The sequence below is a fragment of the Amia ocellicauda genome, chromosome 2, assembly GCF_036373705.1.
Source record: "Amia ocellicauda isolate fAmiCal2 chromosome 2, fAmiCal2.hap1, whole genome shotgun sequence".
Lineage (NCBI taxonomy): Eukaryota > Metazoa > Chordata > Actinopteri > Amiiformes > Amiidae > Amia > Amia ocellicauda.
Window position 1 is genome coordinate 2,870,104 of NC_089851.1, and position 19,533 is coordinate 2,889,636.

Sequence of the window (19,533 nt, forward strand, 5' to 3'; positions counted from 1 at the left end):
ATGGATACAAAGTCACTAACACTAAAGAAACACAACAGATACATTGTATCTGTGCGAGCACCATGCATGGAGTAGTGGACTCACTGTTTACTCACAGTCTGACGTGCACTGACAGGCCTCGCTATTTTGGAAGAGGGGCTGCACCCCTCCAGTGACGTCAGCGGTCCGCAGCAGCGCAGGGGGCAGAGAGGAGCAGCCGAAACAGCCTCCATACCCGACAGACAGGGCGCTGGGGGGTGGCACTGTCTCGGACATCGGGCTGCTTTTGCTGGGATCTTGCCTGAACTCTATCGTTTTGCGTCATCTGGACTTATTTTATTTAATGTTTTTAATCAATTTACATTTAATCAAAAAAAGAAGAAAAGCTTGGATATATAACTTTATGGGACTTCACACCACGTTTGCGCCAGATGCTATAATAATATCTTCCTTGGGTTTTGCCTGTGAGAAGCTGCTCTTAAAAAGGTGAGGTTTGTCTTCTCTTTTTACCTTCGGGGCTGATCAGTCTATTTCAACTCATGACAGACTTTTGAGACAGAAACGTCACTTATAAAATGAGTTATTTGCATTCAGGGATCAAAGAAAGACAAAAACATCCCTTCAGTGTTTTTAACAAACAGCATTGTGCGATTGTACAGTTGCTACTATGTATTTATAGGCTTCATTAAACTATTAATTGAATTTAGTTTTCATGTAAGCTGTACGTTGTATTATTTCCTTCTGGAAACATGGGGAGAAGAACCGACTCAAAACTGGTTCGCAAACAATCTCCGTGAATTGATTTTTATTTACCCCCCCCTCTCTCTCGGAAATTAAACACAAAGTAGTTACCGATGCGCAGCGCATACCGAGGCGGTGCGATCAGCTGGCTCTGTGCGGCTATAAATACGCAGGACACGCTGCGTCCGTGTTGCGCATTTCCCGCAGTTCTGCGCGGCTCCACCAATGGGATCGCAGGGCTTGTGCAGATCTGCGGGAATCTGCGCAACAGTAACGCGCTCCGCTGCTGCCGGGACGGCCTGTCCTGCGCGGCCCCGCGGCGCTTCTACAAATGGCCATGGACCGAGACGGGACGGGGCAGCTGGGGCTATTTTGGGACGCGGGGCTCAGTGTGGAGAGGTGACGAAGATTGCAAATGCCACCCTTTTAAAAGTGACTCGCGATGACAAGAGATAAACTGGGGCCGTGCGCTGCCAGTGATTAAGGGTCGGACCCGGGTTTTAGGCTGTTTCTTTAACCTGGTCATGCTGGTTATTGCATGAAATCAGTCCCGATTGCAGCGAGCACAGGAGTGGCCCATGAGCTGCTGCTCGGGTCTGGTGCACAGCTGAGCAAAGAGCTCACATCGCCATACCGCGAAGGGTTTGAGTGAGTAAAAACACCCTGAGGAATAAATAGTGTTTGTATTATGATTATGATATATGGAGATGACACACATGTAAGTTCTAGCCAAATAAGCAAGAGAGAGCAGAAGTGTAGGAGACAGGCAAGGTGTATGGCTTCTAACATACATATTGAGTTGTGTTGCTCCAGTAGCCAGGTGTGAGGAATGGGAACATTGGGAACCCAGGCAGCACTGACAATACTAATTATGGTGGTGTAGGATACAGTGACAACCCCACCTGTGTCTGCATATCACCACACACATGAGTTTAAGAGTTATTCTAGACCAGTAAATGCCTCACCCCAATCGACCGACTACGGGCTAAAAACAGCAAATCAAATAAACTGCAATTAAGGGAGCTATAAGGCTTCGTGATTAAGGGCAGGAGAGGAATGAACAGTAGGGCTCGGTCCCAGGAATGAGAAACACTAACCCAGATCGGCTGAACCATGGGCCAATGCGGTTTCAGCACCATTGGGGTAGATGTTATGGTATTTTATTATATTTATTTGTAACTCCGGTCCTAGGAGGCTGCAGTGTCTCTCCAGGTTTTTATTGAAGCTGAGCTCTGACCTACCTGCCTGAACTGAACTGGGCTCCTTTATTTCCAGTTTAACTCCCCTTGTGTGGATGCTGGTAGATTCAAAAAGAACTGAACTGTAAACTCTTCCTCGGTGCAAGAGTTGTGTGACTTTCTTGTGCCTGGGGGCAAGAAACCATGCTTTCTCAAATCCTCCTCATTGCAGTGTGAAAGGACCTTTATGATCGTCTGTCATCCACGCACCACAGTAAATGTGAGCAATCACTCGGCTAGGCACCATATTGCACATGAGATCTGAGGAAGAATGGCCACACATCATTGTGAGACAGGCCTATCGGGGGGCGAGTGCTAGACCCTTCCCTGTCCCCAGCGCCTCACAGGTGGGTTGTGGGAGATGGGTGACATTCTGTGGGTGTATACTGATTGAGTGTAAGCTTATTTGATCAGTAATAGTAATAAGAAAACGTGTGAACATGGTCACAGATGGATATCTTTCAGTGTTAGACTGAAGCCTTGGTAAGTTGAGAAGCCAATGGCAAACCACCAAAAATACAGCTTTACAGTCCACAGCTCTCGATTTCTGGATGCCAGGTTTGCAGCCACGCAGATCTGTATCCCTTAGGGCGACGTCTCTGGCTTCAGTCACTCAGAGCTGCTGGAGGAAGCGATGGCATTCCTCCAGTGACTGCGAGTCACGTGAGGCGGACGGGCATCGGGAAAGGGAGTGTGGTGGACTTATTCTTTTATAGACTTTAGGATGTGAACACATATGGCTGCCTCAGACTCAGTAATCTGGACAATGTGGTGGACAAAAATATCCTCTCGTATCAGACAATGGCTTACATGCTGGAATTGCCAGACTTTGTTGCCTGTGAGGCCCATACGGACTTGCTTGTGTTTTGGTTTCTGTACACAAATGTGTTACTTGAAATGCCTTATTCAAATGTACACAGATGTTTTTCAAAAGTTTGTGCCCCTTTCTGGACACATAATTGACTGTGACAGCCTCTTCAGTCCCTTAAGCACAGAGAACAGTAGTGAGATTCAGTTTAACCTTCAGTGATGACATGTGTGGTGCCCGGCAGTTTAGGAAGATATCTCCTTGCCACCAGGGTCAGTTATAGGAATTTGTAAACAATGTGGTATGTCGCAGGAATTCAGTACAGCTGATGTCATGCTATGCGATCTGCGAGCTTTACAGCAAAGTTATATTTTGCTGTATTACTAAGGAATGACCCGAACAAAGCTTTCCATTAACTCAATGAACTTGTCATTTTCTGAATCCAACTATCAGAGAAATGAGCTTCGCCTACATGCTGGAAAGGTGTTGCTAAGAAAGCAGTCATGACGAGTTTCACTATTACTGAAAGTAGTTGGGAATTCATGTCAGGTTTTGTTATGCACTTCAAAGCCATGTAATAAATGTTTCGTTGGAAATATTATAAACCTGAAAGAAACTTCCTAAAGAGAGGGAATAGTTTAATTACTGTAATGACAATTGGATATTGGGAGCATTAAAAAAACAACAACAACAAAGAATCAAAAATGTTTTCACTTGATCACTCCCATCATGTTCTTCACTGTCAATTTAAAAATGTTTCAATCTATAAAATCAAAGCTACATGTCTCCCCCTCCACCAAGTGCAACATTGTATTTGCCAGTGGATTCCTCCTACCTGATGCAAACAAACTGTTTTTAATTGCTGAATCAGATCAGGTTGATCAGAGTGTTCATGTTGGTTTTAGTCTGTAACAGAACTGCACAACACTGTCTGTAGTATTTCAGACATCACTTTCCAGCAGCGTAGCTGGGGATGCAGGTCAGTGTGCAGTAGGTGAGGTGTGTGTTTGTGCTGACTGCGTTGAATTGCTGCCAGTCATCATGAAGATAAAAGGGGGAAGTGATTCTATAAATCTGTTTTGTTGACGGAGTTTAATTTACAGGCATTCAGGCAGGAGTGGTCCTCCCTGTGGGCCTTATTCATAAAAGACTGACCACCATGCAGTGAATTACTTACCCGTTTTATTCCCCTAATGAAAAGAATATCGCACAACATGGCACAGAAATTGACCGGCCTGCAAATTGAACACACCCTTAGATGTTAGTTCTGTAGCATTAGAAATCTTTCCTTATTCACAGACGTGTGGCAAATGATTCATTTTATGGCCCTGTATCGCTGTCTCCAGGTCAGATAGCTGTTCCAGGCATTTGGATGCCTTTACATTATGACAAACGTGCCTTGTTTTTTTTAAGATGAATCCTAGAATGGTTATTGGTCTGTGTGTAAAAAGAAGAAACCAGTCAGGATCCAGAAAGTATCTTCTCTTTTGCTGTCAGTATATTTAGCTGTGATACAGACTTCCTGTCTCCGTATATCTGTTTCACACCATGTTGTGATTTGATTCTAATAGATCAGCTCTAGGGGAATTTAAATCAGACTGACTAAAATGCTAAAACCCTTGAATTTCCTGTATTACTGTGATATTACCATGAGATATACCCCCCCACTGACTGAAAACCATCTGTTACTTGTTCAGGGGGTTGCGTTTTGTGTTTACCTTGACTGCCCTGTTCAGTTATTGCTCACAGACCAGTGTCTGGTCCCTTCCAGTGGTCAGCTTATTTCAGTGTAGGCTCCTCTGAATATCCAGGGTGTTAATCGTCACAGTTTCTGCCTCCGTGGCTGACATTATGACTCTGCACTTTCACATTTCGAACGATTCAGGTCACTGGATAATTAGATTGCATGTGGCAGCTGGGGGGAGCCCCAACCAGGCATGGAGCAGTAATGATTGATTGATTGATATGTTTGTTTGTTGATTTGATGGAAGGGAGTCATATCTCTAGTGCTGTTTTGATAGATCTTGACAACATGCCCACTGACCGGTATGACACACAACAGAGCCGTTCGTTTCTCTGTGGAAATGGGCTGTAGGGCTTGGATTCTTTGCACGTTGAAATCAAGGTCACAATCGTGTAGTAATGTGCTGACTGATCAATTGCTTTGTAGAAGAATGTCTTGGTAATAATAATAACAATACAAATGAAATAAAAATGAAAATGCACTTAATCATCATCATAATAATAACTAATATGACAAGGTTAAGGAAATTACTTCTTAGGTTGTGTGAATGTTTTCTGTCTCCGGCAGCGTGGAGCTGTAGATAACCATTACAACGTTCTCCCAAAGTCTCTTAGTAGCATCACTGGGTGTTGAAGATCTCAAAACCCATGCTTACAGATACAAACTGTAAATAGAGCACAGTTTTGGGAAAAAACAACCGAGTAGTTACCATTCAAGGAAGTCAGGTGCTTACCTACTACCTACTTCTTATGTTGCCTTTAGTAACAATTAACTGGAATCAATTGTAACAAAAAAACAAATAAAAGCGTTATTTATGGCCGTGATAAATACAGAAAATACTCAAATGTTGGTTGATTTATTATTATTTAAAATATATATATATATATATATATATATATATACAAAAAGTAAGTGCCAGAAAAACACTCAGTCTCCAAACAATAGAATGTGTTTTGGTTACCTGTAATGACTCTGCCCTGACTTTTGTGCCCTGTGGACCAACGATGAGGAGTAAAACCCAGTGAATGGTGCTGGGCTGAATCTGTGGTCTGACTCGGTGTGAACCGCCTGGTGTTAATGAGGCTGGAACAAAAGGTCAGGACTTTTAAAATGTCAACGGGTGGAAAATGGACCCAAGAGCAACAGAGCAATTGAAACGCTTCAACTCCATCTCCCAATTCATAGACGTAGAAACCTCAGCGCTTAAAATAGTTTGAGCAATATTATAGCACATTGCTCTGATTCCAAGAAAGCAAAGAATGCATCAGACATGGGGGGTAAGCTTAAACTTAGAGATTTCAGATCTTACAATGAGGATCTAATGAAAATGTTTTCTCACTTGTTTTTCATTACAGGGTAGGGTTTTGTAATTTGTTATTCTTTAAAATATGATAAACAGGTCAACTTAACACTGATGTTAATGTTTAATCGATATTCTAAACTTTGCTGATCTGAGCTTTTCCTTTTTACATATACAGCACTTGAGCTGTAAACCCAATGGCCTGGTATTTGTATGTCTTTGCATTTGTGTTGTGCACACAGAGATAATTTATATATGTTGACTGGCCCATAAATCAGCTGATTAAGCGACACACTGTCTGGCTTCTCCCAGCGTGAGAGTGCAGCCAAGGTTTTTTTTTTTTCCTGCTTCAATTAAAGAGGGTAAAAGTGGATGGGACTGAGAGAATGAGATTGTTCTCCTTTTTGCATGCTTCACACAGCTGACCATTTCAATTAAATACTGGTTAAAGGTACTTTTCTGTTACTACTGCAAACCGTCTGACTTGCTGTAACCTCCCCCACCTCCTCCTCTATTGTCCCCATACAGGAGCCAGAGATGGAAGCGGATCCGTTTGGCGGTGCCCCGCGGTTCCTCACACGGCCCAAGGCCTTCGCGGTGTGCGTGGGGAGGGACGCCACGCTCAGCTGCACCATTGTGGGGAACCCCGTGCTGGCGGTGAACTGGGAGAAGGAGAAGCTCAAGATCGCCTCAGGGGGTCGCTTCAAGACAGTGGAGGATGGAGACGTATACCGCTTGACCATCTATGACCTGACACTGCAGGACAGCGGCCAGTACATCTGCCGGGCCAAGAACAACGTGGGAGAGGCCTATGCGGCCGTCACGCTCCAGGTCGGCCTCCAGAGTGAAATGGTGGAACGCCCTCCCACCTTTGTGGAGAAGCCTGTCTCGGCGCGGGTGGGCTTGGGGGACGACGTGAAGTTCTTCTGCCGGGTCTTGGCTCACCCTGAGCCCACTTTCTGCTGGGAGAAGGACGGGAGGTACCTGGGCGAGTCCAACCGCTTCAAGATCAACTCGGACTCAGAGACGAGCTCCCTGAAGATCCTGTGTGCCAGGGGCATCGATGCCGGGACCTTCACCTGCAGGGCGCAGAACGCCATCGGCCGAGCCCAAGCCGCGGCCGCGCTGGTAGTGGAGCACCAGGACATTCACAACCTAGCCAACGTCGACAAGGGCACCTCCCTCCTCTCGCACTTGCAGAAGCGGCGGGAGGAGATGCGGATGTCCGATATCTCCCTGTATCGCTCGGCCGAAAAGTCCGCCATCTTGGAGTACCAGTCCTCCACGTCCTCTCTCCTCAAGACTCCCGAGGGGCTGAGCTCGCTGGGCTACAGCCTCTCCCAGGACTATGAGCGTGCCGCCACGCTGGCCGGGAAGCTGCCCAAGGGGGTGTTTACGCGCACCTGCACGGTGACCGAGGGGAAGCACGCCAAGCTGAGCTGCTTCGTCACAGGACGCCCCAAACCGCAGATCCTGTGGAAGAAGGACGGGGGGGCCATCAACGAGGGGCGCAGGCACGTGATGTATGAGGACCAGGAAGAGAACTTCATCCTCAAGATTCTGTACTGCAAGCAGCATGACAACGGCCTCTACACCTGCACGGCCTCCAACCTGGCGGGGCAGACCTACAGCGCCGTCCTGGTCATCGTCAAAGGTAAGGCCTGCACAGGAGGCTGTTCCCAGTGAAATGTGCTTTATAGTCTTACATGTGCTGTGTAGAGGGTTTATATTATTATTATTATTATTATTATTATTATTATTATTATTATTATTATTATTATTATTATTTATTTCTTAGCAGACGCCCTTGTCTGTCTAATGATCTAGAGCAGGAATTCCCAAAGCTGTCCTGGAGCCCCACCTCACCCCAGCCCTGCTGCTTTTTGTTCCAACTACGCTCTTAATTGCTTAATTGAATCCTTAATTGAAGTTAATAAATTATCTCAGAACAAAAACCAGGAGGACCAGGGCTACTGCAGGACCGGTTTGGGAATCCCTAGTCTAGAGTGAGGACTCAGAGGTCCAGCAGATGTACTAGAGCATTAAGCTATAAAGTTCCCCACTCCTTGTGTGAGTCTGTGGAAGGCTGGATCACATGAAGGCTGCCTGTTTATTTTGGATTGGAAATGGCCCATCACGGTGAATCTTAGTTTAGGATATGCATTTCAGTGGATGATCTGATGAATACCACACGAATGCACAAGCTCAGAGCAATATATTATGTTAAAGAGTCAATTATGTTAGAAAGCGAAGAATGCATTTTTTTTCCTCCCTCAAGTAGAGGAATGCAAAACCTTAAACATGCACACATATTAATCAGAATGACAGTATCCTTTACATGTCCAGGATCAGGGCTTATTGGCGGATGAGATTTGCTTGTAGAAATAACCAGTCCTCTCTGATCTCTCTTGCCATACTAGGTATTCATGCTAAATTATTTACTGGAAAATATAACATTCAGATCAGTTCCTGTTTCTGTTGCATAGTTACTGTTATTCCTGGTCCTCTACTGTATACTGTAGGCTATATATTTGCTCTGCTACTTCATGAAAGTCAAATGCCAGTTACTGAAATTATACGATTATTTTTTGTTTTGTATTCGTAATTAATTTTGAACAATTTGCAGATTATATTTTTCACTTTGACATTTTCTGTGTTGATCAGAGGCAAAAACTCCTGATTAAATCCATTCTGATGTCATGTTGTAAAACAATGAACCCAAAGGGGGTGAATACTTTTGAGAGCCACTGTACTGGTTCTGTGCCTTCAGGAGCGTCCTTGGTGGAGCTCGCTGAAAATATTCTAATTAAGAGAAAACTAAGGGTTCTAGAACTAAATATAGATAGCACTTAGTGTAAGGCGTTCTGATCAAGTGTGAGGGTTTTTGTAAACTGGTGATACTTAGGGAACTTAGAATGCATCGTCAAATCAATGTGAAACATTTTTCAGTGATAAAGAAATGAAACGTAGGTAGTTAACTCTGAGTCCTCCTCTGCTTTATGGAGAAATAAAATCTCATTCAAGAGGACCAGCCTTATGTGTCAGTTCCCTCTCAGCTCTGCTCACAGAGATGTACGTAACCTCAGCTGGTGACTTGGGTCGTTGTTGGTCTTATGTTGCAAACCTGCTATATAAGATGTAAGCTACAGAGCTGTGGGGCTGGTTGCCAAAACAGAATTGAGCCCAGAAATGACAAGTGCTAAGAAGCTGTTTTAAACTATCCGTCTACTGGAAAGAATCTTAAAACTGGCCATGGCCATGGAAATTATAATGTCTTTCCCCAGCAGTCTCTGTGCTGCGATCTGTGCCACAGGCTTATCTGGAACATCTGCTTGCTGTGATGAATGGCGTATCACATGATATGTCTCCAGCTGCCTCCAGCCCTGGTCCTGCAGAGCCCCAGTCCAGTAAATTGTATTGGTCGCCGTTAATCATTAATTTCCAAAGGCCAGGAAGCCCTTTTGTTATTGATCAATTAAGCAAGGCAGTTTAGCCAGAATACGGACACCCTCGTACACGTAGACTTCGGGCACACGGACTGTATTGTACGCTCTGAAATAGGCCTTGCAAAGTCTCTGGAATGTCCCTGCTGTAGTGAAGGTCGGGATTTGGTTTCGTCTATTTTCTGTCAGTGATGAGTGGCACACAGATGGTGTGATGGCCGCTGGCCGGCTGTTGTACGGTGCCAGAGGTGTCATGAATTTCCACGCATTCATTTGCAGGTCTAAATGCTCCGGATTATAAATTCAGTGACTGATTTTATTTTGAAATGTGACATCGTGGCTAGTGTCATCTTTGTTTAGGCCGGCTATAAAAACATTGCCCAGCAAGTGGCTGAGGTCTCCAGTTTGTGCTGCACTTGGAGATATTTGTTCTGCGGTGGCAGAAGAGGCTAAGGTCATGAGAAGCCTCCATCCAGTCTGCTTATCCAGTTCCTGGCTTCCTCTTACACACTGTAGATCACAGGAAGTGGCTGTTAATCTCTTTCTTCAAGAACCCCAAAAGCAATCGAGCAGATCTTGGTACAGAGAACCCCAGAGATTACAGCGCTGAAACAGAAACAGAGATGAATCTGCGTGCCCAGTTTATCAGTTTGTTTACTCTTAGTGATTGAATTTGTTGCACACACTTAACATGGCCGTGTGTGACTATGATTAGGTAAACAAACCATCTATGGGTATGGTCACTGTTGCAAATGACAAAAGCACGGTACGCAACTGAATAAACTGCACAGACATTCAACCAATGCTTTTTTAAACTATCCATTCGGTCATGCCTGGGGCTCTGTATCTTTGGCTTCCAGCTCAGATGTGTGATTTGTAATCGCCTGCTGGGGGGAGACTGACCTCCTCTGGCTGTGGGCAAGCAGGAAGTGAGTGAGCCAATCCAGGTCGTGTTGATCTCTACTAGATCAAGGCCTCCACAAACCTGTCTGTCTTCATGCCATGCCTATCAGTCCAGACATTAGTGTGTGTCTATATACATTTTGTGGCTGGCAGTATTCACAACATTAATTTATGTATTGTTTGTTAGACTATATTTATTGATCAATTATATATTTTTAGAGTTTGTAGAACGCTGATTGAGCCTTGAGAAAACTAAAGCAAACTGAAGACTGAGCTGAGTAAGGCCAGAGGTAGTATGAACTCTGACTGTCTCTCTGTTAAAATCAGTGATGTAGCAGAGAAGAAAGTGTGAAAGGTAACACGCACTCTGTCCTAGCTCAGTTCAGTCAAGTACAGGAATGTTTAAGGGTTTCTTTGGGCTGAATCAGTATTCAACTTGATTAATATACTTGATAAACAAACTGTTTCATATATTTATCAAACCCTTTTTATTCTGTGAAGGTAAACCGATTGGCCAGGCAGATGGCGCAACAATATGTTTATATTGGTAAAGTGTATTATAAATCTATGACAAGTATATAAAAAATATACTGTAAATATGGGAATGCACCGCTGAAATGGGCTAAAAAGCGATTTTGTGGAGATGTCACTGACACGTGCTGTACGATAAATGACTCCTCTGAGTGACTGTGAGAAATTCTTAATGTGAGAAGAAACAGATCAACAACAAAAAAGTCTACTGTGCTTATTTGAGTGCTGGTAGCTTATTGAACCCAGTCTCTCAAGGACTGTGGCAAAAAACCTCCCTCAGCGTGGCTGGGCAGTTTGTGTCCATTGCCCACAAACCCACTAAAGTGCCTCCAGTGTGCTATCATAAAAAAGACACAAACCCACTGGTTGTCCTCTTCTCCAGGCAAGCCTCCTGACCATCTCCCCATCTCCCCTCTGTCCCCAGAGCCCAGGGTGCCGTTCAAGACCAAGTTGCGTGATGTGGAGGTGCAACAGAAGGAGACGGCACTGCTGCAGTGCGAGGTGCCCCAGCCCGCCACCGAGACCAGCTGGTACATGGAGGAGACGCAGCTGGAGCAGAGCGATAAGTACAACATTGAGAATGAGGGCACGCTGCGCCGCCTCACCATCCACAACGTCACAACCAACGACGACGCCGTCTACATCTGCGAGATGAGGGAGGGCAGCCGCACAGTGGCCGAGCTCACTGTCAAAGGTAGGAGCCGGCGGGTGTTCGAGGGGACTCTTCTCCAAAGCTTGCCGTGGCATACAAGCAAAGTCATCGTAAAGCTCTGTAATGCAGGATGTGGGTGTGATACAAGAGCAGTAAGGCACCGCCAGGTCACACTGAAGGGTGCACAGGTATAAGGTGTGACGCAGGCCAATGGAAACTCCCGCAGAGCACGTGATTTAATGTCCGCATTCCTCTCCTTCCAGGAAACATCACCAAGAAGCTCCCGCGGAAGACCGTCCTGCCCCTCAGCGACACCGTGATCTTCTGCGTGGAGCTGGAGCAGCCGTGCCAGGACACCTACTGGACCAGGAACAGAGAGCGGCTGCAGGCGGACAACCGGGTGTCCATCATGTGCTCGGGCCGCCAGTACACGCTGACCATCCGGGACTGCAGGTCTGACGACTCCGGAGAGATCGCGTTCGTGGCCGGCGACTGCAAGACCTCCACTCGCTTCTTTGTCACCGGTGAGACCCCCGCCCCCAGGGAGCCAGTCTGCGCCCACTTGCATTGTATTAGCAATGTCACCTTTCAGATTCCAAGCATAAAACCATGACACGTGATAACCATGCTACTGGTTCTACCAATACCTATCAAACACACAAACCGCGCCAGAGCTGTTCATGTGGGCCTTTCAGGGCTGTTCACCAGCATGCCCTTGAGTGTGCCACGGCCCTCACAGCCACACATTCTCCCCTGAATGGAGCGCTCTTTCACTTTATTTAGTTTGTGACCCAGGAGATTTCAGGAATGTTCCTCTGTCTTCAATTAGGGCTCGAACTGCTCGTTAACATTGCTAAAACCATTCCCCATTCCGGGCCTGGGCCGCCGGGGATAACATGTGAGCACGGTTAGAGAGATGGATGAGAATCACATTTCAGAGTCTGTATTGATAGGCTGTGACTTAAGAAGAGTGAAACCCATCCTTTGCTAATTATAACACCAGTAATGGGCACTGAGCAGAGGATATCATGGCAGCACAATAACCTACATGTAAGTTTTTCTGCAATTATTGTGTCCATTAAGTTCCCATTCGATAGTCCCCAGGCAGCTGGTGTTCAGTCCTGGGAAAAGTATACAAATTTAAAAAATTGTAAACGTAATGGAGAATTTGTCTGCGTGCATTGACCTCACCTCTCATTTTTGCCTTTGCAGATTTCAGCACTGTTTACTACAGATAGAGAAACTATGTTTATAATATTTATTGGCTTTATTTATATTAAAAAAATAATTATAATGCAAACACACTCCCAAGATGCACTTGGGGAATTCCCTTTAATGGAAACCTGAATGCCAGTTATTCACCTCATTTTTTCTAGCTCTTGGCCAGTAGAGAACTGCTCAGACATGTATGGCGGTGGTCTTGTCATGTAGGTCAATGACTACTGGGAGATGACATGAGACCACAAACCACTTGTGCTAAGAGGATTTTCTTGTACATACAATACATACATACATACTTACATACTGTACATACAAGGTCAGTGCCTTTTTACTAACCCCTTGACGGTGTATGCTTCCCTTTCAGCCCCCAGAAAGCACCCTCCAGATCCCCCAGTCCACCCTGTGGCTCGGGACAAGACAGACAACTCGGTCACACTGTGCTGGTCCCCGCCTGACACCGACCGGCCCGTGCCCATCTCCGGCTACGTGGTGGAGAGGAGGAAGGTGGGCAGTCAGACCTGGATGAGGTGCCACGGCTCCCACACCATCCCCCACCCAGAGTTCACTGTGAGTGCCCTGGTCGAGGAGGGCAACTACCAGTTCAGAATCACCGCCGTTAATGACTTTGGCCAGAGCAGCAGCCTGGAGTTCCCCGGCACCTTCTACCTCGGTGAGTCTACGGCAGCACGTTGTCTCTTGTTTTCTGGTTCCCTCTTCTCTGCTCTCCTCTCCTCTCCTGCTATATTTCCTCCTTGCATGCACTGTCCTATTCATTCCCTCTGGACTTGGAAGAGTGTTCAAGCCCCCCACGTCAGAAGAGCAGTCTTTTTTGCATAGCAGGTTTGTTGCTCTGAACCCCCCTCTCCACTCAAATAAATTGCAAAGATCAAAAAGGTAAATATATATTTCCTATGAGATATAATTCATCCCAGAACCGAGCCTGATCATGTACCTGTTTTAAATACATATACGGTCAGTCAAATGTCAGAACTCAAACTGGAATTGAAAACCATACCAATAAATTGAACTGACTGCCCAATAACATCTGTTCAGTGCTCTGCAACAAACCTAAACAAACAAAAAAATAATAATATTACAGTAACCTGTCAAATTAATTGTAATACCCCAGTGTGTTTACTATCATGTGTCTTGAGAGAAACAAGGTGCATCAGTGCACACCTCACTTCAACTTCCCAGCTAACTGTCTCCATCTCCCCCAGAGCCCACAGCGTCCGTGAAGACTGCACTGCTGGACGTGGTGTCGACGGCTGGAGAGGAGGCCACCTTCACTGTGGAGCTGTCGGCCGTGTGCTCAGGCTCCTGGCAGCTGAACGGCAAGACCCTGCGCAGCGGTGAGGACTACCTCATCTGCCGTACCAAGAACACGCACACACTGGTCATCCGCCGGGCCGGCGAGGAGCTCGACGGGGCCCTGGTCAAGTTTGTGGGCGGCGGCTCGAAGAGCGTGTGCCGACTCAGCGTGAAGGGTGAGTATCGCAGCAGTGCTTCCCAAGTCCGCTTTTTGATATACCCCTGTGCCCAGTCCTGGGGTAACCCCTGTGCCCGGTCCTGGAGTAACCCTTGTGCCCACTCCCTGTTCATGCTTGTTTTCAGTCCAGCAAGGCTCTAAATCGAACCTATTAATTGTAAATTAATTTATTTCCTCCCAGAAGTCTCGAGTAACCCCTGCTCTGTGTCTCCCCCAGCTGCTCGGGCACGATTCACCAACAAGTCTATGCAGCAGGAGGTGGTGAGGGCCGGGCTCCACTCCTCGGCCCAGCTGCAGGCCGAGGTGTCCGACAGCAGGGTCAGGGTGACCTGGATGAAGGACGGCCGCGAGCTGAGAATCGGCAAGAAGTACGAGAGTGTGGTCTCTGAGCGAAAACGCATTCTGAAGGTGCACAACATGACAGAGGAGGACGTGGGCATCTACGAGTGTGTCTGCGAGGGGGATAAAATGGAGCTGCAGCTCGCATTGAAAGGTATGGAAATTGGACACTCCCCAGCTGATGAAAGTCTGACAGAAGAAGAGGGCTTTGTGTTATTCGTAGAAGGTATTGATTTGCAAGTTTTGTAAATCCCAAGTAGAGCAAAACTCAACTCCAAAAAATAAAGACAAGTCTGCTGTTTTTCCTTCTCACTCTTGTCGTCTCAGAGGGGAGAAAACATCCTCTATTGAAGAGTATTCGTGGGTGTGGTAGTCATGTGTCCTCTGCTTTCTGACTAGGTAATACTTTCTGTTGCCACCAGTGTGCAAACCCCCAGTTACTGTAGAATGCCATGTGAAAGAGGTGTTCGACTTATTATTCAGATACTGTATTGTCTGTATAATGCCTAACATCAACCTTAAGTAAAAATATTGAAGTCATAAAATAAGTTAACTATAATTCATGAATAATTTACCCAGCAGTAAAAAGCTGAAAACAGACACCCTTCTGCTTGTGGCCGGACATTATTTGTGTCCACTTGGTTAGGCTTACCTGCAGATTGTGACCTCTGACCTTCTCCAAGTGGAATGTCTCCAAAGTGCTCCCGAAGAGCCCAGCACCCCCGAGGACAAACATGTGACCTGACAGACAGTTTCTCAGGCTGACAGACAGTGGCAGCTGCACAGGGAGGACCCTCTGAGCCAAATAGAGTGAAAGAGACTCGCAGTCCTGTCATCATGGAACAAACACACACACACGGGATCTCGTCTCCCTCACACCATCACATCCCAAAAGTAGATGTTCTTTGGCACATTCTAGAATAGTGAATCTTTGGTGAGAACTGAAAAACTGATTACAGGTTTAGTGCTGAGTGTGGAATTACTCTGTTTAGCTCAGACACAGCTGTTCAGTCATGTTCCTGAGACTTCAACCATTTGTTTGCAAATTTTTGAAATCATAATCCTCTTCATCATCTTGCTGGAAAATGCATAATTATCTATTATTCCTTAATGTGGCCTCTAGGGCTTGATGCTACCCTAATGCAAGATTATATAACTGTCATTGTAAATTGACTATGGGATCTACTATGGTTGTTTTACACTGGTTCCTATGGTTTTAACAGGCCTTCATCCACTACTCTCTACCTTGAATAAACCACAGTCTACCATAGTAAACAGGCCATAGACAAATGTATGATGGTCCACCATGCTATTCCCATGGACAGTGCAGTAAAGCACAGTAAAGGCAAGTTGAACCCATAGGAAACCACAGTAACACTGTGAAAAACACAGAACAAACATGTGAAAGGCTGAAACATCTTAAACAACTGTAAATCCTGTGGTAAATGTATCAGGTAAAGTTGCGACAGGGTAGCATCAAGCTCCATAGGCCATGAGAAGGAAATGCTTATTGAAACAAGTTGTGAACCAAGCCCTCTATCCTTTTCACAGAGGAGCCGGCAAAGTTTGTGAACAAGCCGCGCAGCCTCGTGGAGGTGAGTGCTGCCCCCTTGGAGGACCTGCATCTGACCTGTGAAGTGTCGGCAGCGGGCATTGCCGTGGTGTGGAGAAAAGGTCACAGCGAGCTCAGGCAGGACCAGAGGACCACCCTCTTGTCACAGGGAACGCAGCGCACGCTCATCATCAAGAACACCCGAGCGAGTGACCAAGGCCAGTACACCTGCGAGACGGCCGAGGACAGGGTGACGTTCCAGGTCAAGGTCAAAGGTGAGGAGGCGGGGGTCCGGTCAAGACGGGATCAGGGCAAGAGTAGGAGTGCTTCCTCAGTAGAGCATGTACTGGAGTACACTGTGTCATTGGTGGAGCGTGTGCATGACTGACCCACACAGACCCACACTAGGGTCCTTCAAGAAACCATTTGATTAATAGGTTTGACTAGTTAGGTCTTAGCATGCATCTATATGAGCTACAAGGGTCAAGGAGCCTCCTCTAAGGTAAACTTTCTTTGTTCTTAAAGAAGGGAATGTTGAAAGGAATATACAGTTTTTTTTTCAGTAACATAAAACATAATAAAACTAGACAAAAACATTACACTAATTAGATTTCCTTTTTGTCGTCCAGAAACGTCTACAAGTTTTGTCAAGAAGACTGTGACGAAAACGGACTTCTCCTCCTCCTTGGGAGAGACAGTGGTCTTTTCTTGTGAGGTGAGCCAAGCAGCCACCCAAGGAAAGTGGATGAGGAAAGGACAGGAAGTGAAGCCAGGCAAAGATATGGCTGTGGAAACAGAAGGCACAATACGCAAACTGATACTGAGAAACGTGAAAGCCAGTGACTCTGGCATGTATACATACAAACTGCCTGAAGATGAGATAACGTTCAAAGTTAATGTCAAAGGTAAGAGTCAACTTAAACATCATCAATCATACTTTTTGTAAGGTAAAATATTTCTAAGAATAGAGATTTTGCATTGAACTAAATTGTTAGTATTAAAATAATGTGGTGATGAAAGTTCTTTATGTTAGTGACACAAATATTGGAATTTTATAAATATACCACAAAAAATATAGTGTTGACTGGAACTTTCTCCAAGTTCCTCTGTCAGCATCATGGTTTACAGTCTTCAATTCACTATGTTGATGTTGCTCTGAATGTGTCAGTCGCTCATCCCAGAATGACTGTGATCATTGAGTGTTCAAAGGGACTTTGACGCTTCAGAGACTCCCTGGTACAGTTCAGTCCAGTCCCATCCCATGTGGAGGTTGTGGCCGGACTGAGAGGGCTGTGATGATGCCCCACACTCTCCCCCCAGAGCCCCAGGCTGCGTTCGCCAACAAGGACTCGGTGCAGAAGGAGGTGAGAGCTGCAGCCTCTCAGAAGGCCACCCTGAGCTGTGAGGTGTCCCAGGCCCAGACGGAGGTCAAGTGGTACAAGGACGGCAAGCTGCTGAGCTCCAGCAAGAAGGTGCGCGTGGAGTCGGAGGGGAAGACCAGGCGGCTGGTGGTGGAGAGCGTGGAGAAGAAGGACGCTGGGGAGTATGCCTGCGAGGCCGGCGGAGAGAAGCTGGTCTTTAAGGTCCAGGTGGCAGGTATGTGCTCCTATCTCCTGTTTGTCCCCCGCCACTCTCTACGTTGGCCATCAGTGTTGGAGATCTTGGCTTTTACTCTACTGAAGGATTTACTCCCTCTTTACTGACACTTTCCAGTAGGAATTAATGTAGGCTAGGATTACAGATTTGTTTATAGGAATATTAGACAAGAGAAAGCTTTTTAGCACATGTATGATACCGGTTATTAGTTATTCTTACATTGCATCCCATCTGTCTGATTTATAGGACTAATAATATTGCCCCATTTCAAGTTCTGCTTCTCAATTTCTATGCTTTTGTTAAATTACGTGTCACTCTGTTGTGGTTTTGTGGTGTGGTCAAAATATATACAGCGTTCTGTAAGCTATTTGTGAAAAAAAGTGGTTTGCTTTCTCTAAATGGCTTGTCTTGAGTTGAGTTTTACTGTAAATGCATCCATTGCTGTATGTCTTTATCATTTATTCAGTGTAGTGGATAAAGTTGTTGTCCAGCAGCTGATGTACAGCATAGTTGGTTATTGTTTTGATCAGTTTACTAAGGATTTGGAGATGCACAGCTGGAGGTTTTGAATTTAATTGCATGTTTACCAGGTGGTGTTTCAATTCACCTGTGTATTGACGGGATTTTTCTCTAAATCAAGGGTCTCCAACCCTGGTCCCGGAAAGCCCCAATGCAATTAATCTTAAAGGTCACAAATTTCTAAAGACTGGGAACACATGTCAGTTAGTAGTCCATAAAGCAAGTCAACCAAGGGAATTCTTCCCTCAGGAGGCTGCAGGTATTCAGACAATTGCTCCACTGGTTTCTAAATGATTGAATTTACATCCTGCTTCATTGATCAGAATAAAATACTTCCAAGTGTTTATAAATTGGTGATAGAAGGGTGACCTCCAAAACCTGGTTGACAGGGACTCTCCAGGACCAGGGTTTTATAGACCACTGCTCTAAATCCTTGCGTCAGCATCATTGTGTACCGTCTTCATTTCATTGTGTTGACTTTGCTCTGAATGTGTCAGTCGCTCGTCCCAGAATGACTGTGATCATTGAGTGTTCCAGGGGATCTGATGCTCTGAGACTCTCTGGCACAGTCCAGTCCAGTCCAGAGCAGCGTGCTCATGGTGGTGATGTGGAGATTGTGTACAGACTGGGAGGGCTGTGATGATGTCCCCCACTCTCCCCCCAGAGCCCCAGGCTGCGTTTGCCAACAAGGACTCGGTGCAGAAGGAGGTGAGAGCCACGGCCTCTCAGAAGGCCACCCTGAGCTGTGAGGTGTCCCAGGCCCAGACGGAGGTCAAGTGGTACAAGGACGGCAAGCTGCTGAGCTCCAGCAAGAAGGTGTGCGTGGAGTCGGAGGGGAAGACCAGGCGGCTGGTGGTGGAGAGCGTGGAGAAGAAGGACGCTGGGGAGTATGCCTGCGAGGCCGGCGGAGAGAAGCTGGTCTTTAAGGTCCAGGTGGCAGGTATGTGCTCCTATCTCCTGTTTGTCCCTCGCCACTCTCTACGTTGGCCATCAGTGTTAGAGATCTTGGCTTTTACTCTACTGAAGGATTTACTCCCTCTTTACTGACACTTTCCAGTAGGAATTCATGTAGGCTAGGATTACAGATTTGTTTATAGGAATATTAGACAAGAGAAAGCTTTTTAGCACATATATGATACCGGTTATTAGTTATTCTTATATTGCCTCACATCTGTGTAATTTATAGGACTAATAATATTGCCCCATTTCAAGTTCTGCTTCTTAATTTCTATTCTTTTGTTAAATTACGTGTCACTCTGTTGTGGCTTTGTGGTGTGGTCAAAATATATACTGTGTTCTGTAAGCTATTTGTGAAAAAAAGTGGTTTGCTTTCTCTAAATGGCTTGTCTTGAGTTGAGCTTTACTGTAAATGCATCCATTGCTGTATGTCTTTATCATTTGCACAGTGTAGTGGATAAGGTTTTTGTCTAACTCTCAAGCAACTGGTATACAACATAGTTGGTTATTGTTTTGATCAG

At 45.8% G+C, this 19,533-nt stretch overlaps 1 protein-coding gene across 5 annotated transcripts in view; it reads left to right on the top strand.

Annotated features, from left to right (window-relative positions):
• Positions 1-232: 232 nt before the first annotated feature.
• Positions 233-19,533, top strand: part of obscnb (obscurin, cytoskeletal calmodulin and titin-interacting RhoGEF b) — a 112,178-nt gene continuing 92,877 nt past the window's right edge. For all 5 annotated transcript variants that reach the window (XM_066716242.1, XM_066716243.1, XM_066716245.1 and 2 more), the window contains exons 1-11: positions 233-465; positions 6,339-7,464; positions 11,112-11,381; positions 11,603-11,863; positions 12,925-13,230; positions 13,781-14,047; positions 14,267-14,542; positions 15,940-16,215; positions 16,570-16,845; positions 17,261-17,536; positions 18,720-18,995. In XM_066716242.1, the coding sequence (XP_066572339.1) occupies positions 6,348-7,464; positions 11,112-11,381; positions 11,603-11,863; positions 12,925-13,230; positions 13,781-14,047; positions 14,267-14,542; positions 15,940-16,215; positions 16,570-16,845; positions 17,261-17,536; positions 18,720-18,995 (3,601 nt within the window). In that variant the 5' untranslated portion in view covers positions 233-465; positions 6,339-6,347. The remainder of the gene's footprint in view (positions 466-6,338; positions 7,465-11,111; positions 11,382-11,602; positions 11,864-12,924; positions 13,231-13,780; positions 14,048-14,266; positions 14,543-15,939; positions 16,216-16,569; positions 16,846-17,260; positions 17,537-18,719; positions 18,996-19,533) is intronic.